We start from the raw sequence: 25,176 nt of genomic DNA on the forward strand, positions 1-25,176 counted from the left end.
ACTTTGAACCTACTGGAACCTAATTATTGTCCCAGAAGAGCCGCTTCACATATGAAAGCCGTGTACAGACGTAGTTGTAGACTGAAGACACTGTGCACTGGAATGAGAATAATGACTTGTGTGAGATCCACAGCAGTACTGACTCTTGTTAAACAGCTCCATTATGACAGACACCATCCATAAGTTAGACTTCTATTTTATTTTAAAGAGTCGTCCCGAAGAGGCACATGATTGATGATGTATAGTTGTATAATTTGGCAATGATTTGACATACCATTATATAGTTCATTATTAGGAAGATGTTCCTAATGTTTGGTATAGTCAGTGTATACAGATGTAGGAGCCAGTTCATTTGAGCCAGTTTACTACAACAGGAAAATTATCCTGCAGCAACAGGAAATGTGAATTATTATGTGTATTATAATTAATGGACATTTTTGTAGGGGTTGATATATTTTTCATTAGGCAAATCAAGTCTGAAATGTAAAAGTGGAAATGACAAAATTTAGAAGCCCTTTTAAAACTCAAATACACTACAAGTTTGCATTTCAGCAACAAAAGAGTGATGAAATTAAGATCCTACATCTGTAGTTTTATCATTTGCAATGATTTGACAAACCATTATATTGCTCCAAATCACAGATAGACTGCCAGAACGAGGTCTTGTAGAGGGACGTGGATCTTGAAAAGATTAGGAAACGTAAAACACAAGAGGTTAGTGATATGACCTGTGATGATTACTGTATTAAATTGACCACAATAATGAACACAATAGAATCAAAGAATACTAACTTGTGTGAGATCCACAGCAGTACTGACTTTTGTTTAATAGCACCATTCATTTATTTATTTCAATTGACTGATTTCCTGATATGAATTGTAACTCAGTAAAATCTTTGAAATTGTTGTATGTTGCGTTCATATTTTTGTTCAGTATAGTAGTTGATGAAAAGTTACTGCAATGATTTGATATACCATGACAAAGTTTAGAATCCAAGATAGAAAGCCACGATTTCTGGCCTGTAAAAAAAAGGAGAGGAAAAATGAGTATGTAGAGGAAATTCTTACACAGGGACACTCGAAGTCAATCTTAAATGAATCGTTGTTTATTGCGCTGGAGAAGTTCCAACCAACTCAATGCACCACAGTTCACATGTCAATCAGGAGCTCTGGATGGGCAGACCCAGCAGTTGTCTTATATATGGCTATTCACAGACAAGTTATATTTGCATGATTTAGCATAACTAATTAATCAATACCATTCTGTTTCATATCATGTGACAGACCAACACCTCACAAGGCTTCTTTCTCTCTAAGCTAAGACCTTTAAACTGAGATATCGTTTGTTTGTTCTCAAAACAAGGTCTGGAAGTACTGCCAAATTGCAGCTACTGACAAGAGGAGGATGTGTTCAGTCAACTACTTGCATGAACACATAAATTGGTTTATAGAACAGCACATGAATTGAAGACAGAAATGAGTTAAAAGAAAACCACAAACATTAAAATTCCCATTACATTCCATCCTCTTATCACTATGTGTGATAATAATCATTACATTTTAAATGTAAGCATTTAGATTTTAGCTTCTATATCAAAATATTCTATACTCTATTAAAGTAAGGAAAATCAACACAGAAAAAAAACAGGCACGTCATCATTTCAAACCCTTCATTCTGGGTTGTACAATCCACATAGTATGGTAATACTATAATCATAATAAACGTTATACTTTATTAATGGGAGTGAGTATCAAAAATGCACACACAGACACAACACATCTGTAGATTCAGAGGTGAATAAATCTGTTAATGTAAACCATTGTTTCGATATTTCTTACCACAATCGGGTTGCATTAACCTATGTTTTCACTAATTTAGAAGGCTAATCCTTAGGGAGAAATCCTGACCATCCAGCAGACCCAATCTGGTGAGATTTGTTATTGATGCAAGACAAAAACATAGAAAAGAAAACAACAACAGCAATTCACATATATCACTGGAGGTGGGGAAAACTTCAATTCACTTAGATTAACTGTCATCCATTGCCAACATATATTTTTCCTTTTACTGGCAGGCTTGTGAAGGAAACAATTAGCATATTTACCAAAGGGCCACAGGGGACTGGTAATTCCCCCTTTGGACACATGACTCACATCGTGATTCATGCATCCGAAAAAAAACAACAACACTGCCTTAAATATAAAAAATTAAACATTTAAACTTAATTATGTCTTGATAATTTCATAAGGAAATGGTAAAATAGGATCACACATAGGACTATTGATAAATTATAATGTCACGTCCTGACCCTAGTAAGATGTCATTTTCTATAGTAGAGTAGGTCGGGGCGTGACAGGGGGTGTTTTGTGTTCTATGTTTCCTATTTCTATGTTTAAGTTCTAGTTTTTCTATTTCTATGTTGGGGTTGATTGGGTTGATCTCCAATTGGAGGCAGCTGGTCCTCATTACCTCTGATTGGAGATCATATTTAAGTAGGGTTTTTTTCTTCCTGTTTTTGTGGGTTATTATCTTTTGAGTAGTGTTTGTTTCTGCGTCACGGTTTGTTGTTTTTGTCAATTCAGTTATTTATGTTTTGCAAAGTTTCATGGATTAAATAAAATGTGGAACTACAAACACGCTGCACCTTGGTCCGCTCCTTTCGACAGCCATGACATATAAACTTCTTCTTAATTATTTGTTTTTACATAGCCCATAAAATAATGTTTCCTGTCTTCCTAGTAAGGGTGATCAGGACTCACCAGGAAGTCAGAACAGAGGTCAGAGGTCAGTCAGCCCAATTAATTGAGTGTTTGTTTTCCTGAACCTCAGATATCATTTAAATTTCAAACATTTGAAACATTTTGTGTATCAGGTTTACATTGGGTTTTTCAGTACATGTCTTCTAATCAACAGAATTTACATGTGTGCAAACAAAACTCTGTCAATTAAAACTTTAATTTGTGTACAGCATCCTTTCTAACCTGTGAAAAACTCACACAAAAAAGACCCCACACTTCTAAATCAAACAGAGTATTAACCACTAACAAATATTAATTAATAGGTGGGTTGTGTGTGGGTGCTGGCATGTGAGTGGCAAAAATTGTAGGGTAAACACAAACAAAATGGCCTTGCTTAATTTGGGAGGTCCCTTAGAAGCTGGATCAGGGCACTTTTAACTGCTCTCCCAAGGCACCTGCCTCAGGAAGCCTTTCAAAGGGAGAGATACAGAATCATTGATAAAAACGAAGAAAAAAAACTTGGTAGTGGACATTCCATCAGTCCTGGAAGAAAGAAAATAAACATGTAATTAGTTTCCACTATGCTTCATTTTAATCAGTCCTAAAAATTCTTATTCATTAATCGGGTTTACTGCATCTTAGGCAGGAAGTCTTAATAAACCCATGCGTATACAGAATTATATTTCATATACATTTATACTTCAGAAACATCAGATGATGAAGATGTAAAGCTGAATTGGGCACCTTCTAAAGTAAACAACTCTCTTGTTATTGTAATCTTTTTGACCTGTTGCATTGACATACAAATCTGTACAAACTGTCCCTAATTTTCCCACTGTGTCTCAAAGCTTTTTGAGTTCAGTGTGTACTAGCGGCTATCGTTCCACAGGGAGGCTATCTCTAATCCAAACAACAGCTGACTTAAACAGAAGAGCAGTGGACCAAGCCTTGAAGAGTGAAAAGCCTCTAATTGAATATCAGTCCCAATGCTCAATCCCTCTGTTTTACTCCTTCAAATTACTAAAATATTACATTATCGGATTGCTATCTATAAGCCAAATACCATTCTTTGTTACTTTCACTAGACTCCATAAACTTCCTTGCTAATAGGAATACCTCAATCACTACTGCTTAAACACACAGAACACTCTCAAACCACATTTTGCTTTTCCCCTTATTGCAAGGTTTAAAACAAAACAAAACAAACATGATAACTATATTGGAAGGCATTGTTTTCATTTTAGTATACCTTCAAAAAGTTACTCTATATTTTTATTACCAATCTCTGCTGGATATTAACTTTTTGCTTCAATATTTATTAAATGTCTATTATTTTAAGATTTGTATGTAATGCTTTGGAGGGATCAATATGTATTAACTGGGTGGTCACGGTCTAAGTCCCCAGTAGATGTCCCGCTCCATCCATAATAAATCTGGCACCTGAGACAACAGGGAAACAGATGCCGTCTCCATTTTGCCTACTCACAAATTGGTTTAGAACGTCATCATTTGGGATACCAACGAAAACAACATAGAGAGTTCAATAAATTGTAGCCTTTTAAAGTTAACAGAAAATCCTGTTCAACATTCATTGGTTCTATTTAACAGGGTATAGTATTTCAAAATGCATTACCAGGGTGGAGGAAATCTTCTAAGCATTTATAGTTTTTAATGATTAGGGGTAAGTCCCGAAAAATGCTTGTACAGAGATACTGTATTCAAGATGATGATTAATTGACATCATACCATGTCAAGCTTCAGCCTAATCTGTTTGACTGCTGCATCATTGCGAGAAGAGTCCAGTAGTCCCTGGCTCTCATGGAACAGACAGTCCACTGTGAGTATTACATCACTTCTGGTCACTAGTCTGCTGCTGTCAGGTACAGTGTAGTCTGGGTTGGAGGTGTGATGCAGCACTACCAGAATGACATCTTTACCAGCTGTCAAGAGAGTGAGGGGAAAAGGTAAAAATTAACCAATAATCCTCTCAAATAAACTATTTAGTAATGTCATTTAAGCAATTGGTACAGTCTGAATAAATCTGGTGTGGAAAGAGAATATCTGGTATAGAAGGAAATAACATTGCTTGGGAAGTCATATTTGGGATGAGTTACTGTACTTGGAATCTGTTGCAGTGCTGCTTCAATATCAGTCCCGACGCGGGAGACGGTGGGACAGAAAGCCATGATGACATCACTCTCCACTAGCGACTCCACTTCCGTAAAGCATCTTGTGGTGTTGTTGAATTGTCTCATAAACTGAATATGAGAATCCAAAGTATTGCCAGTCTCAACTGTGTAGTACTTCATATTGTGTGTCACTTAGACAAGGAAGAGAAATTAAAAAGGTAATTGAGAAATGTAGTAATGTTTCGTTAATTGGCACAATGGATATGTGTTCATAGTTCAGACAGCTGTAATAGTATTTTAGGTTCAACCATTTACTTTATAGTGCACCCCTTAATCAATATATTAAATTATATAAAAGAACCCTGTTGAAAATTACCTCTGTGTTCCAACATGGATCTATAGAAAGTGAATGAACAGACAAATGGGTTTATTAGTCTAGATAGAAACATTCAGGATAGGAAAACATGTACAACAACCAGTGTTCGATCCAAATATTAAGACAGAGACTATTTAATCATATAATAGAAGCATATTTAGTCAAGCAGCTGCATGGGAGATCTATCTCTGATTTCACAGGGAAGAACTCAAAGAATAAATGGTTAGATGTTTCTTATATAGTGGGATGTGATCATACAATCATACTGTTTACACAACAGTTCCTTATACAAGCAACAGTTCCAGAACACAATGGCCTTGTGTTAGGGTGCAGACATACCAGGAGTCTACTGTATGAAAGGCATAACGTCACAGTCCAACACAGAACATATCCCTTGAGAAGTTACAACAACTCACCCAAAATTGTACCACAACACCATTACAACACAGCTCAGAATCACAGCTGGAACGGCAAGTTGTCTGATCTGTACAAAGAGAAAAATAAGAAAGAGTATCCAGTACATCAAATACAGAGAGATGCTGTACTCAAGATGATGATTCATTGATACAAAACCCCAATCACAATCTGTGTGACAGCAATAGAGTTCAGTAACAAAGTGACTCTGCTCAAGGATTCTGATCTGTTCTTCAGGTCCAATCTATAGAAAACACTCATTACAAATACTAATATTTGATTCATACTACAACCATTTATTTTCTCTTACACTATCAGACCCTGTGTAGTAAAATACTCTGGTCAACTATATGGTTTAGCATTTTGTGCTATTGAATGTTATTCATTGACAGTTATTGAACATGGTTGTAACCATACAGCAGAGGCTGTTGCAGGAAGAATGGGGAGAGTGGCCCTCCCTGAACCTTGAATTAGGGTTGGCTACCTTTGGCTGTATGTTCAGCCTCTTCAGAATCGCGCAGACTGCTGCATCATTACGAGGACAGTTCAGGAGTCCTCCCAGTTTCTCATAGAACAGACAGTCCACTGTGAGTATTACATCACTTCTGGTCACTAGTCTGCTGCTGTCAGGTACAGTGTAGTCTGGGTTGAAGGTGTGATGCAGCACTACCAGAATGACATCTTTACCAGCTGTCGAAAATGAGGGAAAACGTCAAAATAAACCAATAAGCCTCTCAAATAAACTATTTAGTAATGTAATTTATGCTGTTGGTACATTTGAGTAAATCTGGTGTGGAAAGAGAATATCTGGTATAGAAGGAAATAACATTGCTTGGGAAGTCATATTTGGGATGAGTTACTGTACTTGGAATCTGTTGCAGTGCTGCTTCAATATCAGTCCCGACGCGGGAGACGATGGGACAGAAAGCCATGATGACATCACTCTCCACTGGCGACTTCACTTCCGTAAAGCATCTTGTGGTGTTGTTGAATTGTCTCATAAACTGAATATGAGAATCCAAAGTATTGCCAGTCTCAACTATGTAGTACTTCATATTGTGTGCCACTGATTTTAAACAGACATGAAAGAGGAAGGTCAAAATGGTCAAAATGGTCATTGATTAAAGTATAAATTATTTTGTTAATTGGCACAATGGATATTTGCTTCATTGTTCAACCAGCATTTATAGTGCACCGCTTAATCAAAATGTGAAATTACACAAAAGAGCCCTGTTTTAAATGACCTCTGTGTTCCAACATGGACCTATAGAAAGTGAATGAACAGACAAAGGGATAAACTATCTTTCTCTACGGTGCAAACTGCATACAGCAGCGAGGCTATTTCACTTTCTAAACTTTCACTTTTTTGCTCTAATCTTTCACACTATCCAGCTCCACAGTACTTCACCACCTCACTCCTTCCACTGGACCACATGATTTCTTGGAATTAGAAAGTGAAAGTAATGTGTTATTGTAAATGTACTTACTGCTTCTGTTCTATTCTACATTCATAGAATTACTCATCTAAAAAACATTCCATTAAATTCTGCACTACCAGTTTCCACTTAAACATGTGTATTGTTTAATTCCTGTTGTAGACATAGAATATTAAATGAAAACAAAACCCTTCATTACACCCACCCAACTGTAAATGATAGTCATGGTGTTCATATTGAACATGAATAGTCAATGAAAGGAAATGAGGAAAGTAGATTTACCCTGCAAATGTGGGATTATTTTCTGTTGACTGTATTGCAGTTGTGGTTTGAAGTGATCTGTCCCAATCGCTAAACTAAGTGAAAGTGATACTAAACAGCAGAGATAAATAAGGGTTTCCACTAGTTACCACAGTCACAAAGTCAAAATTGGCTCTATCGTAAAAATGATTGAAAAATAAAACGTGCCTTTGGTCTTTATTTAAGGTTTGGCATAAGATTAGCTGTGTGGTTAAGATTAGGTAAATATTATATTCAAAACAATTTAAAAAGATAAATTGCAGAAATAGACGGGGTTGATGACTGTGTTTGTGGTATCTAGTGACGACCGATAAGGGGAGGCTATTTTATTAGAAAGTCACTATAGTTCAAACAACAAAGCAGAAACTCGCCACATATTTGGTAAACAGCTGAGGGATGGGGCTGGAGGAAGGTGACCACTCTCACATTCATAGACAGAGCTATGAAGGCATGGAACGACTGACCATCCATCCATGACATCAACATGATCGTTTTAGACATGTTTTGAGGTTATAGTATACAGTGTTACTTCACAATTACACATTTAAAAACAATGGAGTAAAACAAGCTTATATTTGGGGTTCTGATGGGGTATGGCAGTTGAACTAAACTCATAGTGCAATAAGTTAGTATTTTGATACTTATACACCCATTAATTCTTAAGGTCAGAAATGAACGTACCAATTACAGAATGCCCATTTAGTATAAGGTAAAGTACATAATAGCAGTTCGAACAAGCAAGATTTAAATTTGTTTGGTTGCCTCAATTGCTTAAAAATCTGTCCTCCACTGGAAAAGGAAAAGCCTTGAGAAGTGAAAACAATGTCGTGGAAGCTCATTTTTACTTCATTGTCTTATGTCAGATAGCGCAATGGCCGTCTGCACTACTGGCTCTCGCAGTAGTAGAATGTCTTTAAGCTGAAATGTAGAAATCTTTTCAACCACAGATCATGATTCATGTTATTGTCCTGTCATTTAGGTTTAATGGTCCTGGAAACCTAGCAGTCATAGTTCTGTTTAGTTTCATGCAACTTCCCTTATTCACTAGATATACTGAACAAAATATAAATGTAACATGTAAAGTGTTGGTCCCATGAAAGCAGAAATGTTCCATACTCACAAAAAGCTCTGATTTCGTGCACACATTTGTTTATATCCCTGTCAGTGAGCATTTATCTTTCGCCAAGCTAATCCATCCACCTGATATGTGTGTCATATCAAGAAGCTTACTAAACAGCAGGATCATTACACAGATGCACCTTGTGCTGGGGACAATAACAAGGCCATTCATTCATTTTTAATTCATAAATGTGCAGTTTTGTCACAGCAATGCTAGAGCGAGCAATTGGCATGCTGACTGTATGAATGTCCACCAGAGCCGTTGCCAAAGAATTGAGTGCTAATTTCTCTACCATAAGCCACCTCCAGCGCCGCAGACGACGTGTAACCACGCCAGCCCAAGACTTCCATAGCCGGCTTCTTCACCTGCAGATCGTCTGAGACCAACCACCAGATGAAACAGTGTTTGCACAACCGAAGAATCTCTACACAAAACTTATCTGCGAGCTCGTCGTCATCGGGGTCTTACCTGACTGCAGTTCGGCGTCGTAGCCGACTTCAGAGTGTAAATGTTAATCTTTGATGGCCACTCTGTTTAGTGGGAATACAGTGCCCCATGGTGGCTTTGGGGTTATGGTATGGGCAGGCATAAACTACAAACTCAAATGCATTTTATCGATGGTCATTTGAATGCAAAAATATACCGTGATGAGGCCCATTGCCATCACCCAATGTTTCAGCATGATATCTCACTGCCCCATGTCGCAAGGATCTGGAAGCAATTCCCGGAAGCTGAAAATGTCAGTTGTTCCATGGCCTGCATACTCAGACATGTCACCCATTCAACATGTTTCAGATGCTCTGGATCGACGTGTACGACAGCGTGTTCCAGTTCACTCCAATATCCAGAAACTTCGCACAGCCATTGAAGAGTGGGACAACATTCCACAACCAACTCTATGCGAAGGAGCGATGTCGTGCTGCGTGAGACAAATAGTGGTCACACCAGATACTGACTGGTATGCTGATTCATGCCCCTACCTTTTTTCATTTATTTTTTGAGGCATCTGTGACTAGACGCATACCTGTATTCCCAGTCATGTGAAATCCAGATTAGGGCCCAATTTATTTAAATTGACTGATTTCCTTATAAGAACTGTAAACTTAGTAAAATATTTAACTGTTGCATGTGGTTTATTTTTTGTTCAGGGTAAAATAAACCAACTTTACTTATTTCAATAATGTATAATAACCCAACATTGCAGTGAAAGTGACAACCCATGCATTACATTAATGACAAATTCTGCCAATCTGAAATGTATTGTTGGAATCCACCAAATACCTGCAGGGGTGCTAAGGTTCTAAACCAAATTTTAGCTGAGGATGGTTAAACACATTAAGAAATTCTCTTCCATGCTTCTTAACCCAGCACATTGTTGCAAAGACACTTTATACTAAGCCAACTTCTCATTCATATTCAATGGGTGTATTTTTTCCATGAACAAACCTTTCTACAGGGTTTCAAGGAAAGGAAAATAACACCTAAGGGTTTGTTTTAAATCTCCCAGACAGATAATCATGATTCCCTCTCACTCATTTATTAAAGGAGAGCTCAAGTTAGCCACTGACACACATGCTGTTAGTCTTGATAATAGACAGATTCAGATCAGTGAGCCGGTGGCATACAGAGGCAGTTTCCTCCAGGTGCCACTGTGGGGCTCCGTCAGAAAGACAAACAAAAAAAGCCTAGAGAAAAAAAAAAAATCCAAAAAAAAAAAATCATAGAGGCAGGAAGAGGTCACCATGACATGTACACTATCCCACCCCTTCTAGTTCCCAGTCAAGACTCCTCATACAGCATCTGGGTCCTACCAAGTCTGACACTTCTAGGAGTTTCTAACACCTGGGTAAACATGACATTTTCACATGGTTCCACAGAGCACAACTACACCAGTTAAACTTGTCGTGGAAAGGGTTAAGTCAATTTCATCAAGACCAGATACTTCTGAACAGTCTAACAGGATGGAGAAGAAACTGGATTAATACTTGTGTTCATTTGTTTTCCCTTTGTGCAGGTGAGACCAACAACGCTCCAACCGTCAGGATTCAGGAAGAAGAGGGTGTAGACCGCTCCAGTGGGCGTCAACACATTAGTGACTTAAAGGGGAGGGGTCATCCTCTGGAGGGGGCGGGGTCTCATTGACAGTCGCTCACAGACAAACCAACCTGGTCCCTACAGTTAGTCGAGTGCAGGGGAGACTGACTGAGGGGATAGGGAGGGGGGCGGCAGGAGGCCGCAGTGAAGTCCACACACACGCTACAGATCAGAGCTGGAAAAGGAGGTGGTGATCTAGGAAGGAGGAGATCCAGGAGCTAGATGTTTAAACATGGTCTTGTTGCTTTCCAACAAACAAAGGAAGGGGATAAGGCTTCTCAAGCGGTGTTGAGGAGGTCCTGGATGGCCTTCTGTTGAGTCTCATTCAGCATCGCTACACACTGTGTCCACAGTCCTCCAGATCCCTGGGGGGGGGGTAGAGGAACACAAGAAGCTTTTAGATGAAGAAACTGCTGACTGACTACTAGACCTAGGACATTTCAATGTGGAACACTGACAAGGTGTTTCAAATTAACCTGCTTGGTTCAAGCCAAGATTCAGTATTCCTTAATGATTTGCTCAGTTTGATCATTGACCAAAAGCAGAAGTTTCTAAATAAAACAAAATGTAACTCTGGCAAGTAGAGCAATCGCTGACCTGCACTTGGCGGATGACATTTGCCAATCTCTTGCTGCATGCATCCTCACTCTTGACCGACTCATTGGCGACCCCTTCAGCGATGATCTGGAATATCTTGGGCAGATTTGCATTGTCTGGTCCGAGGACAATAGGATTGTTGCTGTTGGGAGGAAAATACATTAACAAAGAACATCTATACCATAGACATATCAGCTGCAACACTTGGGTCATGTTCATTAGGCGACAATGGAAAAGGTCTACAAGCTAAGCAACGGAAAACTAAATAAAATGTCTTATTGGCCAAGTTCAATTAGGCCACTCCCGTTTGTCAGTTGTGCCCCGTTCGGAGCCTATGAACACAAACCAAATCAGTAATATTAAAGTCAGTCCCCCACCTTTCGATAAGGTCACAAAGGAAATCAAAGGTGTGCACGGCTTCCTCCTTGTCTTCGTTGAGTGGCAGCCAGGAGAGCCAATGGGGAAGGATCTCGTTGACATTGGCACACTCAGGCCTGAATCTCATGACCTTGCCCACGGCTGAGATGCAGTTCTCCGTGGCGTTGACGTTCTCCTTGACCTTGGAGTCTGGAGACTGGATCACGCCCAACAGCGTGGGCAGGGCCTCTGGAGAAGAGAGGATGACCAGATTCAGGAAAGGGAAGAGACAGACAAATGTCGACAGTGCAATAAGCAGGCTATCCATAGTGGGCTGTAGCCAAGTGAGCAAGTCTAGATCATGATTTGCCCACTGACTAGGTTCAAAGGAATCAAATTAGATGAATGATGCAATTTGGGTGAAAGACATATTCCTAGATAAATACAGATTGCCTTCAGAAAGTAGTCATAACTCCACTTATTCCCAAATTTGGTTGTATAAAAATAAAGCAATCAATTTAAATCCCACCTTGTAACTCAAAGCGTAACAAGTCAAGGGTGTGAATACTCTCTGAAGGCACTAAATGGCTAGATGACATGACCCTGATTGTGTCAGGTACCGGTGCAGAAGGGTCGGTAGTTCTCTCCTCCGTACTGAGCCATGACTCCTACGCCGTAGGCTGCAGCTTGTCTCACTTCAGGGCTGGTGTCACACAGCGACAGGGCCATGGCCCGCAGGAAGAGTTCAGCGTATTTAAAGGAAGAGGGGCTGCAGTGCTCGACCACGTCGTCAAAGATGCACAGACCCCACTGCCTGTCTGCCCATGGCCTGCTAGGACACTGGAGACAACAGCAAGAGGTCAAAGGTCAGCTCTGTAACAGCACCAAGCTTCTGTTGATCAAATCCTACATGGTGTGGCACACCAATGTGACCCCACCTACATGGTCATGTTCATTAGGCACCAAATAGAAGAAAACTGCCTAACAGTGAAGACTAGAAATGCTAGTTTTCCACTAGGTTTTGTTACGGTGTGCCCTACTGAACACGACCATGTTAACCTGTTTAGGATAGGGGGCAGTATTTTCACGGCCGGATTAAAAAAAAAAACGTACCCGATTTAATCTGGTTATTACTCCTGCCCAGAAACTAGAATATGCATATAATTATTTTATTTGGATAGAAAACACCCTAAAGTTTCAAAAACTGTTTGAATGGTGTCTGAGTATAACCGAACTCATATGGCAGGCCAAAACCTGACAAGATTCCATACAGGAAGTGCCCTCTGACCATTTCTTGGCCTTCTATAGCCTCTTAATCAAAAATAGAGGATCTCTGCTGTAACGTGACATTTTCTAAGGCTCCCATAGGCTCTCAGAAGGCACCAGAACAGGGAATGATTTCTCTACAGTCCCTGGGCGAAAAACAGTAGGGCTTTTGGAAAGTGGTCTTTCTGAGAACAATGACACGGGCGCACGCATGCATGTGAAGACTCCATTTTTTATTTTCAGTGTTTGAACGAAAACAAGGTCTCCCAGTCGGAATATTATCGCTATTTTACGAGAAAACGCATAAAAATAGATTTTAAACAGCGTTTGACATGCTTCAAAGTACGGTAATGGAATATTTCAAATTTTTTTGTCACGATACGCGCCGGCGCGTCACCCTTCGGATAGTGTCTTGAACGCACAAACAAAACGCAGCTATTTGGATATAACTATGGATTATTTGGAACCAAAACAACATTGGGTGTTGAAGTAGAAGTCCTGGGAGTGCATTCTGACGAAGAACAGCAAAGGTAATCCAATTTTTCTTATAGTAAATCTGAGTTTGGTGATTGCCAAACTTGGTGGGTGTCAAAATAGCTAGCCATGATGGCCGGGCTATCTACTCAGAATATTGCAAAATGTGCTTTCACCGAAAAGCCATTTTAAAATCGGACACCGCGATTGCATAAAGGAGTTCTGTATCTATAATTCTTAAAATAATTATGTTTTTTTTGTGAACGTTTATCGTGAGTAATTTAGTAAATTCACCGGAAGTCTGCGGTGGGTATGCTAGTTCTGAACGTCACATGCTAATGTAAAAGCTGGTTTTTGATATAAACATGAACAAAACATGCATGTATTGTATAACATAATGTCCTAGGAGTGTCATCTGATGAAGATCAAAGGTTAGTGCTGCATTTAGCTGTGGTTTTGGTTTTTGTGACATATGCTAGCTTGAAAAATGGGTGTGTGATTATTTCTGGCTGGGTACTCTCCTGACAATCTAATGTTTTGCTTTCGTTGTAAAGCCTTTTTGAAATCGGACAATGTGGTTAGATAAAGGACAGTCTTGTCTTTAAAATGGTGTAAAATAGTAATGTTTGAAAAATTTAAGTTTTGGGATTTTTGAGGAGTTTGTAATTCGCGCCACGCTCCATCATTGGATATTGGCGAGGCATTCCGCTAGCGGCACATCTAGATGTAAGAGGTTAATGTTTGTCTGTTGGAGTGACTGTTGGAACGATCCTCACCACGAGCTGTACGATGAGCTGCAGAAGCTGCTCAAACCACGGCAGCACTTGTTCCTTGTAGCTGCTGAACACAGAGTGCAAAATGTCTGACACTTTGGTCAGTATGTACACATCGTTTTCATCCTGCAGAGAACACAACAATCACATGGTAGGAAACACTGCCAGGGAAATGGGAACAGAAGATGGTTCATGCAGAAACGCATCATGCAAGGCAGAAATATGTTGATTCATTCTAGAGCTGAATAAACACTTAGAAAAAGCAGGTGTGAACACAAACACTGCTATTGGACAGTACAAACTTGACATGGCTCACATCAGTGCAGTCACTATTGCTGTAAACTTGAACATTTAAACACCAAGCCACATTACTTTGCATCTAACAATTCACTAAAATGCTCAGAAGGTCCGTCGTGAGGAACGCTCACCTCGTCTTGTAAAGTTTCCTCCATCCCCTCGTCGTAGTCCTCGTCCTGTCGTTTGGCCTGTCTCAGCTCCTGGTTCTTAAAGTGTTCCTCCAGCTTCCCCTTCAGGATCCCTCCCAGCTCTTCAAAGTGCTCATTGTTCAGGCAGCCCTCTCCCATTAACTCAATACACTGGAGGGCAACCACAGTCAGCATCTTTCCACATCAAATACAACTAAAATTCATAAGATGTGTGAAGATGCTACATTCTACAGACAATATAATCAGAGCACATGTGGGATGGGGGTTGGTTACCTTGGCAAACGAATGCATGATTTCTGATAGGACATCCGAGTCTGGCTCTGTGCCAATGGCCTTGATGAGGGCGTCGCACATGAAGTGCCACATCTGTGTGAGATAGCCTGGGCCTCGTACCCGCGCACACTCCAGTAGCAGGGGCATGGACTCTGCTGCTGCCACCCGCACACGTACAGACAGGACAGTCAAGGACCAACCACAGTAGACGACAACAGTCCCATTCAGAGACCTTACACAGACAGCCCAGCCAACAACAGTCTTCAATAGAGCACATGACGTCCAACACGTAGCGAGCCCTCCCATTAAAAGGATATCATCGTGGAAGTAGAACTTGAGCAGAGGAACCATCAGCTTGACCACCTGTTCTGTGTACTCTACAAACCCTTCCTTCAACTCTTTGGCATAGCACACCTGGAGAACACAAGGACAGGCTTTTAGAAAGAAGACCTGCTGAGTTTATTAAAATACAAGACAGCTTTTTCTTTGTCTTGGCAGGGAGACAGGGTTAGCCTGAAAGCAGAGTTTGGGTAGTGTCCAGGATGAAAATGGAAATTCATCTAATCCCTAAACTGGAAATGACTCCAAATCTAAAGCAATATGGCAGCCATGTTTAAATGAAGTTAGCCGTCTGTGTGAGCAGCACTGCCCCTCCCCCAGTCTCACCAGCATCTGGCAGGCGGTGGCCTTCTCTTCCAGCCCGGCTGTCTTGATGCCGAAGCTCTGCTGGTCTCCCAGGTTCACAAACTCCCATCCGTCATCCTCTGACATGTTCTCCATGTCCTGGGCTGGGGAGGGAAGCCAGGAGAAAAGGCTTAGTTAGCCACAGGACACTACCCTTCCCACAAGCATAGCAAACCAGTTGAACTGCATTTCCATCAGGTTTAGACTTCAATAATTGAGATTCTATAGTGACTCTGGGAACCCTGCAATGTTCTATACGAGTCTGATCCCAACATCCAACCAGCGTAGAACTTACTGTCCAGGAGGGCCACCTCTGGCTTGATAGAGGCAGTCTTCATTAGGGGCCCCATGACCACAGGTAGGTACTGCTGGAACTCTTTCCCCAGGATCTTACACATTCTGGCCCAGGCTGAGATCATGTAGGAGATCTGAGGGAAGAGAACCAGGGGTTCGTTCGGTATGGAGAAAACTGTTTGAAATAACATTTTATTTGGCACATGCGTCAAATACAACAGGTGTAGACCTTACAAGTCCTTAACCAACAAAGCAGTTAACTTCTTGAGGGCCGGGGGCAGTATTCAGATGACTGATGTGCCCAAAGTAAACTGCCTGTTATGCATATCCTAGCTTCTGGGCCTGAGTATAATTGGTAGTATTGGATAGAAAACACTGAAGTTTCTAAAACTGTTAAAATAATGTCTGAGTATAACAGAACTGATAGGGCAGGCAAAACCCCAAGAATCCATCCAGATTTTTTGGGGGGGCATCTGCCCATTCATGAGAAATTCAAAGGAATAGCTCCCAGATTGCAGTTCCTAGGGCTTCCACTAGATGTCAGTCTTTAGAAAGTTTCAGGCTTGTTTTTTATTTAAATGAGCCAAAATTTGTAGTTTTTCTAGGTGGCTCTCATTTTGACTCTGGTATTGTGGCACGCGTGGATGAAGGTGCACACTTCATTATTTATCTCGGGTAATGAACATAATATTCTCAGTCAATTTTTTATAGTTTATTTACATATTAGGGTACCTGAGGATTGATTAGAAACGTTGTTTGACATGGACGAAGTTTATTGGTAACTTCTGGGATTCCTTTGTATGCATTTTGAACAAGGGAAACAGGTGGATTATTGAATCAAGCGCGCCAACTAAACTGACTTTTTGGGGATTTAAGAAAATATTTACCAAATAAACTAGAGTAAAAAAATGAACAGGAACAAAATGGGGAGGCACTACCAGACCGTGTCCAATAACAGATTTTCAATTTCAGTTGCAAAACGTTTCACTACAGTGTTCTCTACTGAACATAACCCAGCAGTTCAGTTCCCAAAACGATGCAGATAGAAATGCAACAATTGCAGCAGGCAACATTCCCCCATTCTGATGGATAATCATATCCATTCTAGACAACACATGTCTATCTGTAAACACACCTGTGGGTCATCATCCTCCAGGTCATTGAAGTCGGTCTGGGTCTTCAGCAGCAGCTGCATCACAGCTGACGCATCAGGCATGAACTGAGACAGAAGGGCAATCAGTCAACGTTTCACCAAACAGACAAATACAAAATGGATGGAGAGGAGATATCACCTAACGTATGGGCATTGAGCATGTATGCAATGCTTGGTGTGTGACAAATCCTCATGCATAAGAAACATGTACTGAACACCTGGTAGACAAAGCAGTGTGTGGGGTGTGTACCTTGTCCTTGCCGACAGCCAGGCCGATGAGGCTGATGCACTCGATGGTCTTCCCTCGGAGCAGCCTCAGCTCCTTCTGCACTGCGTTCTCCACGATGTGTTTGAGGGAGGGCATGAACAGGTCGTAGTAGGGAACAAACTTCTCCTCAGCCGTGTCCGCCACAGACGCTATGGACGTCACCACCTGCTCCAGAACCAGCTTGGTACCCTTCTGGATCAGCTGGGACGGTGGACAGAGGGCTTTATTAGGTTATTGCCTTGATGAGTAATTCAGTGGCTTAAAGCGTTCACAAGTTGATATGGTCATTGATCATGACCTACGAAAGCCCATTAACAAAGACGTACGTCTTTGCGCTGCAAAACAGATTAGACGGACATGTTTGATATCAACAAAGATTGGTAACACTCAAAGCTGAAGCGCCGTCGATGACATCAAGTACATAGATTGTAGATGTAGTCTGACATTAAGTAACAGATTCCTACAGCGAGAGAACCCAGTGGTGGAGAACAGACCTTTAATCTCCCAAAAAGGTCTTACTGCTAAACCATAGAGGACTGTCGCAGAGAAATACCTTGTGGGTGGAAATGTTTTTAATACACGCACTAAGACAGACAGAAAAACCGCACACATTGACAGACAGACCTCCTGTAGTTTGGCCACCATGATGACATGTAGGTGCTGGACCAGGCTGTCCAGATAGGGGATCAGGAGGGACTTGGGACAGTCCTCAGTGAAGTTGATAAGGGCCGCGGCAGCGTGGGCCTGAACACGGGGGTTGGTCTGGTCCTCCATGGTCTGCAGTAGGGCAGAGATCACCTGGTGGGAGAGGAGGGCACAGGGTCAAAGGTCAGCTGACAAATATAAATTTGCATCAGTGATGAGTTCGATAAGCTGCGCAGGCCTAAGACCCTGTTTGACACTGCCAGTTCCACCACCTCTTGTAAAGAAAGTGCCCATGTAAAAACAATGAACGTGTTCTCATAATCCAGTTTGACAAACAGTGTTTGAGTAGAAAAATCCATTATACCTTATCGTGGAATTTCTTTTGGAAGGTGGGGGCGAAATCGGTGGCCATCTGCCCGATGGCGTTGCATGCAGCATAGCGGACTCTGGGGTGCTGGAAACGGAGACAAAGGGTCAACAACAAATCACATCAGGGAGAAACCACAACTTCAATGTTAAACAGATTAAACCGAAGTACTTTGTGACAACTGCTGATGTAAAAGGTCTTTACAGACTGTAGCTCAGTAGGTACAGCAGGGGTTTTCCTGCAACGCCATGATAGTGGGTTTGATTCCCGCGACCACCCATACTTAAGTTACGCACGCATGACTAAGTCTCTTTGGATCAAAGTGTGTGCTAGACGGCACGTATATTATGTATGAAGGCATTTGATTGGTTGAATAAACTCACAGGGTCCTGACAGAACAGTAGCAGGAAGCTGACGATCTCGTTGAGGATGGCCTCCATCTGTTGGTGGCAGCCCTCCCCGATGGCAGACAGAGCCATGAGGCCGGCGTGGCGGTACTTCCAGTCAGCTGACACACAAACATACAGTTACTGACGTGTTGCTCGATAACATCACAGCTGGGTCATACCTGCCACTCTATGGTACATGATCCTCATGACCGAGGCCATGTCGAAGAGGGTCTACAATATGCAGTTGTTAGTGGTTCTGGATATGACTGATGTAGTAGAAGTGTTTGAAATCAAAGATAAGACGTACGGTTCTGCAACATAGTCATGATGTGCTGTTTGATCATGGGCAGCACCATCTTTCCTCCCAGCCCACAGGCCATTCTGTCCAGAGCACTCTCTCCTGCAACTGCATTGCTGTGAAACCCACGCAAAAATACAACAAGTTAACAACCCCATCCGATATTTCCATGGACAGATTATGCCTTCCACCAATCACCTTTGAACCATTTTTTGCTGGGGTAAATCTTGCAGTATGCTTCATCAGCAGTGCAGGAAATACAGGTTTTGTAGGCTGTACCAGTTGAAGATTGTGTCCATGTGATGTAGCTGACATGTGATGTAGCTGACAGAGATGGAATGAATAGAACAGGCTTGGAACCTCTAACCCTAGCAATTTGACTGGTAAACTTATGGGTACATTCACAATGGCTGTCTGGTATTGTGATGCAATAATTTCCATGGTAATGCAGAATGTTTATTCAAATTATGCTAATTGATCAAATTCAAATCAAATCAAATTTATTTTTATATAGCCCTTCGTACATCAGCTGATATTCTCAAAGTGCTGTACAGAAACCCAGCCTAAAACCCCAAACAGCAAGCAAAGCATGTGAAAGAAGCACGGTGGCTAGGAAAAACTCCCTAGGAAAAACTCCCTAGAAAGGCCAAAAACCTAGGAAGAAACCTAGAGAGGAACCAGGCTATGAGGGGTGGCCAGTCCTCTTCTGGCTGTGCAGGGTGGATATTATAACAGAACATGGTCAAAGTGTATATGCAAGTGTATACATTTGTTGTAATGTCAGTTGAATCAAACCACAGCACAGATTGATGGTACACTTCCTGCTTAGCTCCTCTATGAGTAGACTCGCAATTGGCCACCAGACCACCCACCATTGACTTGAATGGGGATACCTGTTCTATTCATTCCATTTCTGTAGTAGCTAGGCTGTACCTGTCAAAGTCATCGTCCTCCAGCTCATCAGCCATAGACCACTCCTCGTCCTCCTCCAGATCCACCATCATAGCCAGCATCTGGGGAACTGCACAGACAAACACCACACCAATACATCACTGACTTTACTATGACCACAAACAATGGTGAACACTTAGTCAACAGCAAACTACAAATACTTTTCTACATTTGGACTAAACTACCCAATAGTGACAAACCTCCAAACTAAATGCTAGCTTCTGCTGCTGAAACAACCCTCAAATGAGAAAATAAACTGTTCAAACAGCTATTCAGTTGCATTTTTAGCCTGCAGTCAAAAGGAGTCAGACTGAAATAGCACCTTGAAGTGCTACAGCACACGGCAGTGAGTTGATTTAGACACTTCCCAAAAGGACATTTCCTTTAGCTGCATCCAGTTTACCTCTGAAGAGAACATAGATTGACTGCATCTCCACTGGCATGAGAGAAAACGTACTTCCTGCCAAGCCTTACAAAAATACATCTGAGTGAATCAGTACACCTCAGACAGCAGACTGGGGGTGATGAGACCGGGTGGTTTGTCCATCACTCACCGCTGGATGCCACGATGGCGGTGTGTTTCCTTAGCATGGCGGCGGCGGTCTCGGACAGCGTGACGATAACCTCCAGGGCCAGCTGCCTCTGCATGTTGGTCAGGGTGGTGTCAGCACACAGCTTCAGGCTGAGCTGCAGGGTGGCCTCCAGGTTGGGTCGCAGGTACTTGGGGGCCGTGTCAGCTATCTCAACCAGAGACTTCAGCACGGAGTCATCTCCCTGGTAGCACGACTCATTCACCGCCTTAACAGAGACCAAGAGAGACCGTTACACCAGCGGAATGGGTAAAGCTACATTACAATAAAACAGCACCTCACATTTAGAGATTAATCTGATTTGGATTCATTATTAAAATCGCTAACAGACAATATGTAAGGGTACATCTGTTAGTGATTTGACTGGAAGAAGCCAATTTCCCCAGAGCAGACGTGGGGGCTTGTCTCACCTGCAAGATGCCTGGCAGCAGGTCAGAGAAGTGCTTCAGCAGGGCAGTGTTGCCCTCGTTGGACAAGACGAAGGAGGCTGCAGCGCGGGCAGCTAGGGTACGGATCTACGAGGGGGGGAGAATAAGGGAGACTGAATGACACTACCACTTGAAGATCAGGTCAGGTCAAAATAGTTTAGACTAGAGTTATCCTTCATCTATCCTTCCAAGACAGGAGCTGGAGTGACTGAAAGTTTTAAAGTGTCTGCAGAGTTAGCATTATCTATTCAAATGGAGGTGTGGAGTGTTAGCCCTGCATGGCACTCACCTGTGGGTTCTCCTGGTCCTGCATACACTGGACCAGCATCCTCTTGATCACCTCCATGTAGTGCTGCTGCTGGTTGCCAAAGATACCTGGGAAGTTCCTACAGAGGAAAACCAGAGCATAGTGGGAGTTATGACGAAGGCTGCATACGCAAAGCTTACGCTATACTCACGTCATCGTAGAAGAACAGATCAACAAATAGTCATTAATACTTTGTTTTCAGAATAAATCCTGAAGGTCTTAGGGGGTATTGGGTTGGGTTTCTCACCAGAATATATGCAGGGCGGCCTCTCTCAGGCCAACGTTGTCAGAGTTGACCGAGTCAAACAGGAACTTGAGCAGTTCTGGCCACTGGTTGTTTCCATCATCATCTAGAGGAACCATGTAAAGACAAGAGAATGTAGTATACCAGACTGAGCTGAAGGAGCCTGTCCATATCACTCCAAGAGGACACAGAAAGTGTTTCATAGTTTTCAACAGTCAAAACCGAGGTTATGCATGGACCAAGAGGTCAACTGCAGATCCCCCTCAGCTGTCCCTTAACCAACCTAGGAGGTTGCGGCAGAGCTCTGCAGCGATGTCGGCGACCTTCTTGCGAATGTTGGGCGAGGCCTCTGTCTGGATGCTGGTGACCAGCTCTGTCTTGATGGCCATCTGCATGTCCACCGTCAGGCCGGGGTAGATCTCCTCAAAGGAGGACGACAGCAGCCGACGTAGCAGCACCGCCGCCATCGTCTTGACCTGGGGGACACATTTCATGGTTACACCAGAGGTCAATGCCTCCATTTGATCAAACAAAGTTCAACACGATTAAAGTCTACCGTTTCAGTCAGTCAAAGGTGTGCCGCAATAAGTCTCCCTTGGCAGCCAGTCCTTAACCCTGCCATGTAGATATCCCAAAGGGACAATTGGAAAAGCAAAACAACTTCTCTCAACATACGTTTGACATCGAGACAATGACATCCCCCTGAGCAAAGCCTACCTCTCTGAAACAAAGACCTAAACATGTCACGTAGACAGCAGAGTTATGCTGTTCCCGGTCGAGTTCCCTGTCCTGCTCCCGTTTCACCGCTCTATAAATACTGTCACGAGAGAGAGGGGCATGGAGGGCCAGGCCGCCCAGCCCATCCAGTGCACTACTTTTAACTAGGGCCCATCGTCAAAGGTAGTGCACTATATAGGGAATAGGGTGCCATTTGTGACACAGACAGAGGAACAGCTAACAGATGCTGCTCAGCAATCACACCCTAACCTGAATAAATGCCAAGAGGACGACTCACTGACACTACGGCATGACTGTCACACTGGTCACGTTCCCCTACTCAGACGCTGATCGCGTCGACCAATGGTTACGTGCCACATCGACTATGCTGTCAGGCACCAGATTGCTATAACTTGTGGGGTTATCCGAAGTAAAATACCTATCCAGGCGTTGTAAGATCTGGCATTTGTCAGCAACATCCGAGCAGGGCAGCATGACCAAAGTGACGTGACAACTGCCATGTCTGAGTTATTACACTGTTACTGTGCAGGTTGGTGTTAGCGCATCAAAACAGCAGGGTATTTGAGCTGATGCAATGCAAAAGGATGCTGAAATGACTACAGGATTACAGGATTCCTAGGATAGAATGGATGCTGCACGACAACAGTATTACGCAATAAGAATTTGGCTACAGAAGTACTGTGACACAGCTTTGTCTTGTGACTAAATTTCCTTCCAAGACTTGTTTACATGAACTCATTCTCCTCAGAGACATTGTTCATCTTTAAGAGTCAATGGGCAGCAGGTAACCTAGCAGTTGGGCCAGTAACCGAAAGGTCACTGGATTAAATCCCTGAGCCAACAAGGAGAAAAATCTGCCGATGTGCCCTTTAGCAAGGCACTTGACCCTAATTGCTCCTTTAAGTGGCTTTGGTTAGGAGAGTGTACCAAATGACTAAAATGTAACTAACCTCTTCTGCGCAGGCTGCATCTCTGATGGCCTGCAGCAAAAATGTGATCTTTGTCTGACCAGGGATGGTGTCATAAGCTTCCTGCAAAGAGAGAGAATGCGTCAGTTAGAGGAAGCATTAAAGTGTGCTCCTGAAAGCCATTGGCCTGATAAGGTGTGTGGGGGTCATAGATTGAAATTCAGGTTTATGAAAATCTCCTTTGGGGCAAAGGAAGTTAGAATGACAACTCGTATTAGTCTAACTAGAAGCTACTCATTAGTTGTTTGTCTAATGCGGCAGCTGTCTGACATCTGGTTATTAACACTATGCCACTAGGGCTGTTGCTGGGTGCTTGGTGACATGGGGGGGGGGGGGGGGGGGGCTAAATTGTGACTGCCACTGCACATTTTCTCTCTCAAACAATGTGGATCAGGAAAACACTGAATTAGTTCTGGTTCATAGGTGGCATCTAATCTTTTAGTTTCTGCACCCGGCACCTTGATAGAGTCAGCAACGAGCACATGAGCCCACCACAGGATGGTTGGGATTGAATGGTGCAATATATAGTTTTAGGTTAATAAGTGCAATTACATCTAGCTCAGAGTATCTTCACAGTAGATTACAATGCCCATAGCATTGACCAACGACAGTATTTCAAATGGACTCATTGAATGTAAACTTGTTTTATTCTATCCCTGCTGTCCAGTAGGTTGGTAGATATAATCCTGATCTCCATGACGTTCTCTCTGTGTGACTAAAGGATTCCGATGAGCTTAACCATCGGCAGACACTCATTGTCTTTCATAAAGGAAAGTGCTGACCGCTGGTGGGGGATGAGTGCGATAAGATTCAAGTGAAACGCAAATCCAGAGCCCCGGTGAAGAGACCGTCCAAAACAATGCGCTACGGATCCCAAGCTCGGCTTGATCACGGATAAGTATGTCTAGTCAGTGGGAAACAAGATAATTAACGTTAGCTGCTAATCCTGGTAGCTAGTGTCAGAAAGTCAGACCAGGCTATCCATAAAGATTACCAACTAGCTGACACAGCTGGCCAGGTAGATGTGTGGATTACACGCATGGTAATACAGGCGTGCTCATATGACCTGTATATTTACCAAGCTAGCTAGTTATCGTGTTAGATACCGACTCAGTTGCGACACCGCGCACCCGAAACAAAAAACCCACAGGTCCTGACTGCCTAATCTGTTATATATGTAGATTAGTTAGCGGACGTAACGACTGTATAGCTAACTAGGTTGTTAGCCATTTCATAACTAAAGTTATGCATCGTCACACCAGCTGGCATTACCTAGGGAGTAAGCGAGCTAACTAACAGTAGTTTGTAGCTTCGGACTATAAATGTATTGCAACATAGCTGGCTAACGTTAGTTACATTTCCGACCGGGGCCCTCGACAATTTTATATTGTCGATTAACGTTGCTTTAGATAGCGTTACTTAGGTCGATTTCTCAAGTCTTCAGGTGTGGAACTAAAATATTTAACTACATAAAACATAGCTAGTTAAACTAGTAACGTAGTATCTACTGTAACCGACGTGGTGATGTGCATATCAATGTGTGTCTCTGTAACTTGCTAACTAGCTATGTAACAAGCTAATTAGCTTAATCCAAATGAGCACGACTGTAGTGTTAGCTACCTATAGAAGGGCCTTTGAAAAATCGTTGACGAAGCCTTAATGACTTGCTTACTAACAACGTTTCATGGATAAATTAATTGTGCCATTTCTACATGCTACATGGTTAGCCAACTAGTTAACGTTAGCTGCTAAGCCGTAGACTAGTCCACTTCAGCTTCACACGTGGGCTGGGCTAATCGCAAATTGGCTAACTCTGGCGAGTAGCCTCAGTGCAGTGCTATTGACCTAGACAGTATATTTTGAGAGCTTACCTCGGACTGTTTCCTGATGTCGTTGTCAGGGCTCATTAGGTTGCCCAGCAAGATGTAGAACTGCTGCTGCTCCGCCATTGCAGTGAGATCCAGAAACCGCTCAGCCAAGAGAGACCGCGGAAAGGAAAGCCGGCAGACGTTGCGACCCCTTGCACCGGACACAAAACACCCCAGGTTCTGATTGGCC

At 42.4% G+C, this 25,176-nt stretch overlaps 2 protein-coding genes across 2 annotated transcripts; both read right to left on the reverse strand.

Annotated features, from left to right (window-relative positions):
* Window positions 1–1,090: 1,090 nt before the first annotated feature.
* Window positions 1,091–7,658, reverse strand: LOC106575700 (uncharacterized). Its single transcript, XM_014152340.2, has 8 exons — window positions 7,377–7,658; window positions 6,524–6,724; window positions 6,143–6,348; window positions 5,661–5,728; window positions 5,245–5,264; window positions 4,859–5,059; window positions 4,486–4,679; window positions 1,091–3,282 (listed from the first exon to the last, which is right to left on the reverse strand). Exons 2-8 carry the CDS (start codon window positions 6,711–6,713, stop codon window positions 3,277–3,279), a joined length of 885 nt encoding a protein of 294 aa, XP_014007815.1. The 5' UTR covers window positions 6,714–6,724; window positions 7,377–7,658; the 3' UTR covers window positions 1,091–3,276.
* A 1,970-nt stretch (window positions 7,659–9,628) lies between these two features.
* On the reverse strand, window positions 9,629–25,176 carry LOC106575667 (importin-5). The gene is made up of 24 exons (XM_014152296.3): window positions 24,990–25,176; window positions 23,101–23,181; window positions 21,696–21,888; window positions 21,416–21,518; window positions 21,151–21,247; window positions 20,844–20,948; window positions 20,398–20,641; window positions 19,826–19,913; window positions 18,902–19,008; window positions 18,589–18,713; window positions 18,203–18,292; window positions 17,818–17,991; window positions 17,176–17,394; window positions 16,908–16,991; window positions 15,774–15,906; window positions 15,461–15,582; window positions 15,112–15,208; window positions 14,795–14,967; window positions 14,504–14,671; window positions 14,079–14,201; window positions 12,183–12,402; window positions 11,583–11,811; window positions 11,206–11,347; window positions 9,629–10,973 (listed from the first exon to the last, which is right to left on the reverse strand). Exons 1-24 carry the CDS (start codon window positions 25,065–25,067, stop codon window positions 10,887–10,889), a joined length of 3,282 nt encoding a protein of 1,093 aa, XP_014007771.2. The 5' UTR covers window positions 25,068–25,176; the 3' UTR covers window positions 9,629–10,886.

This window comes from Salmo salar, chromosome 16 (assembly GCF_965601325.2).
Source record: "Salmo salar chromosome 16, fSalSal1, whole genome shotgun sequence".
In the NCBI taxonomy this organism is placed as follows: domain Eukaryota; kingdom Metazoa; phylum Chordata; class Actinopteri; order Salmoniformes; family Salmonidae; genus Salmo; species Salmo salar.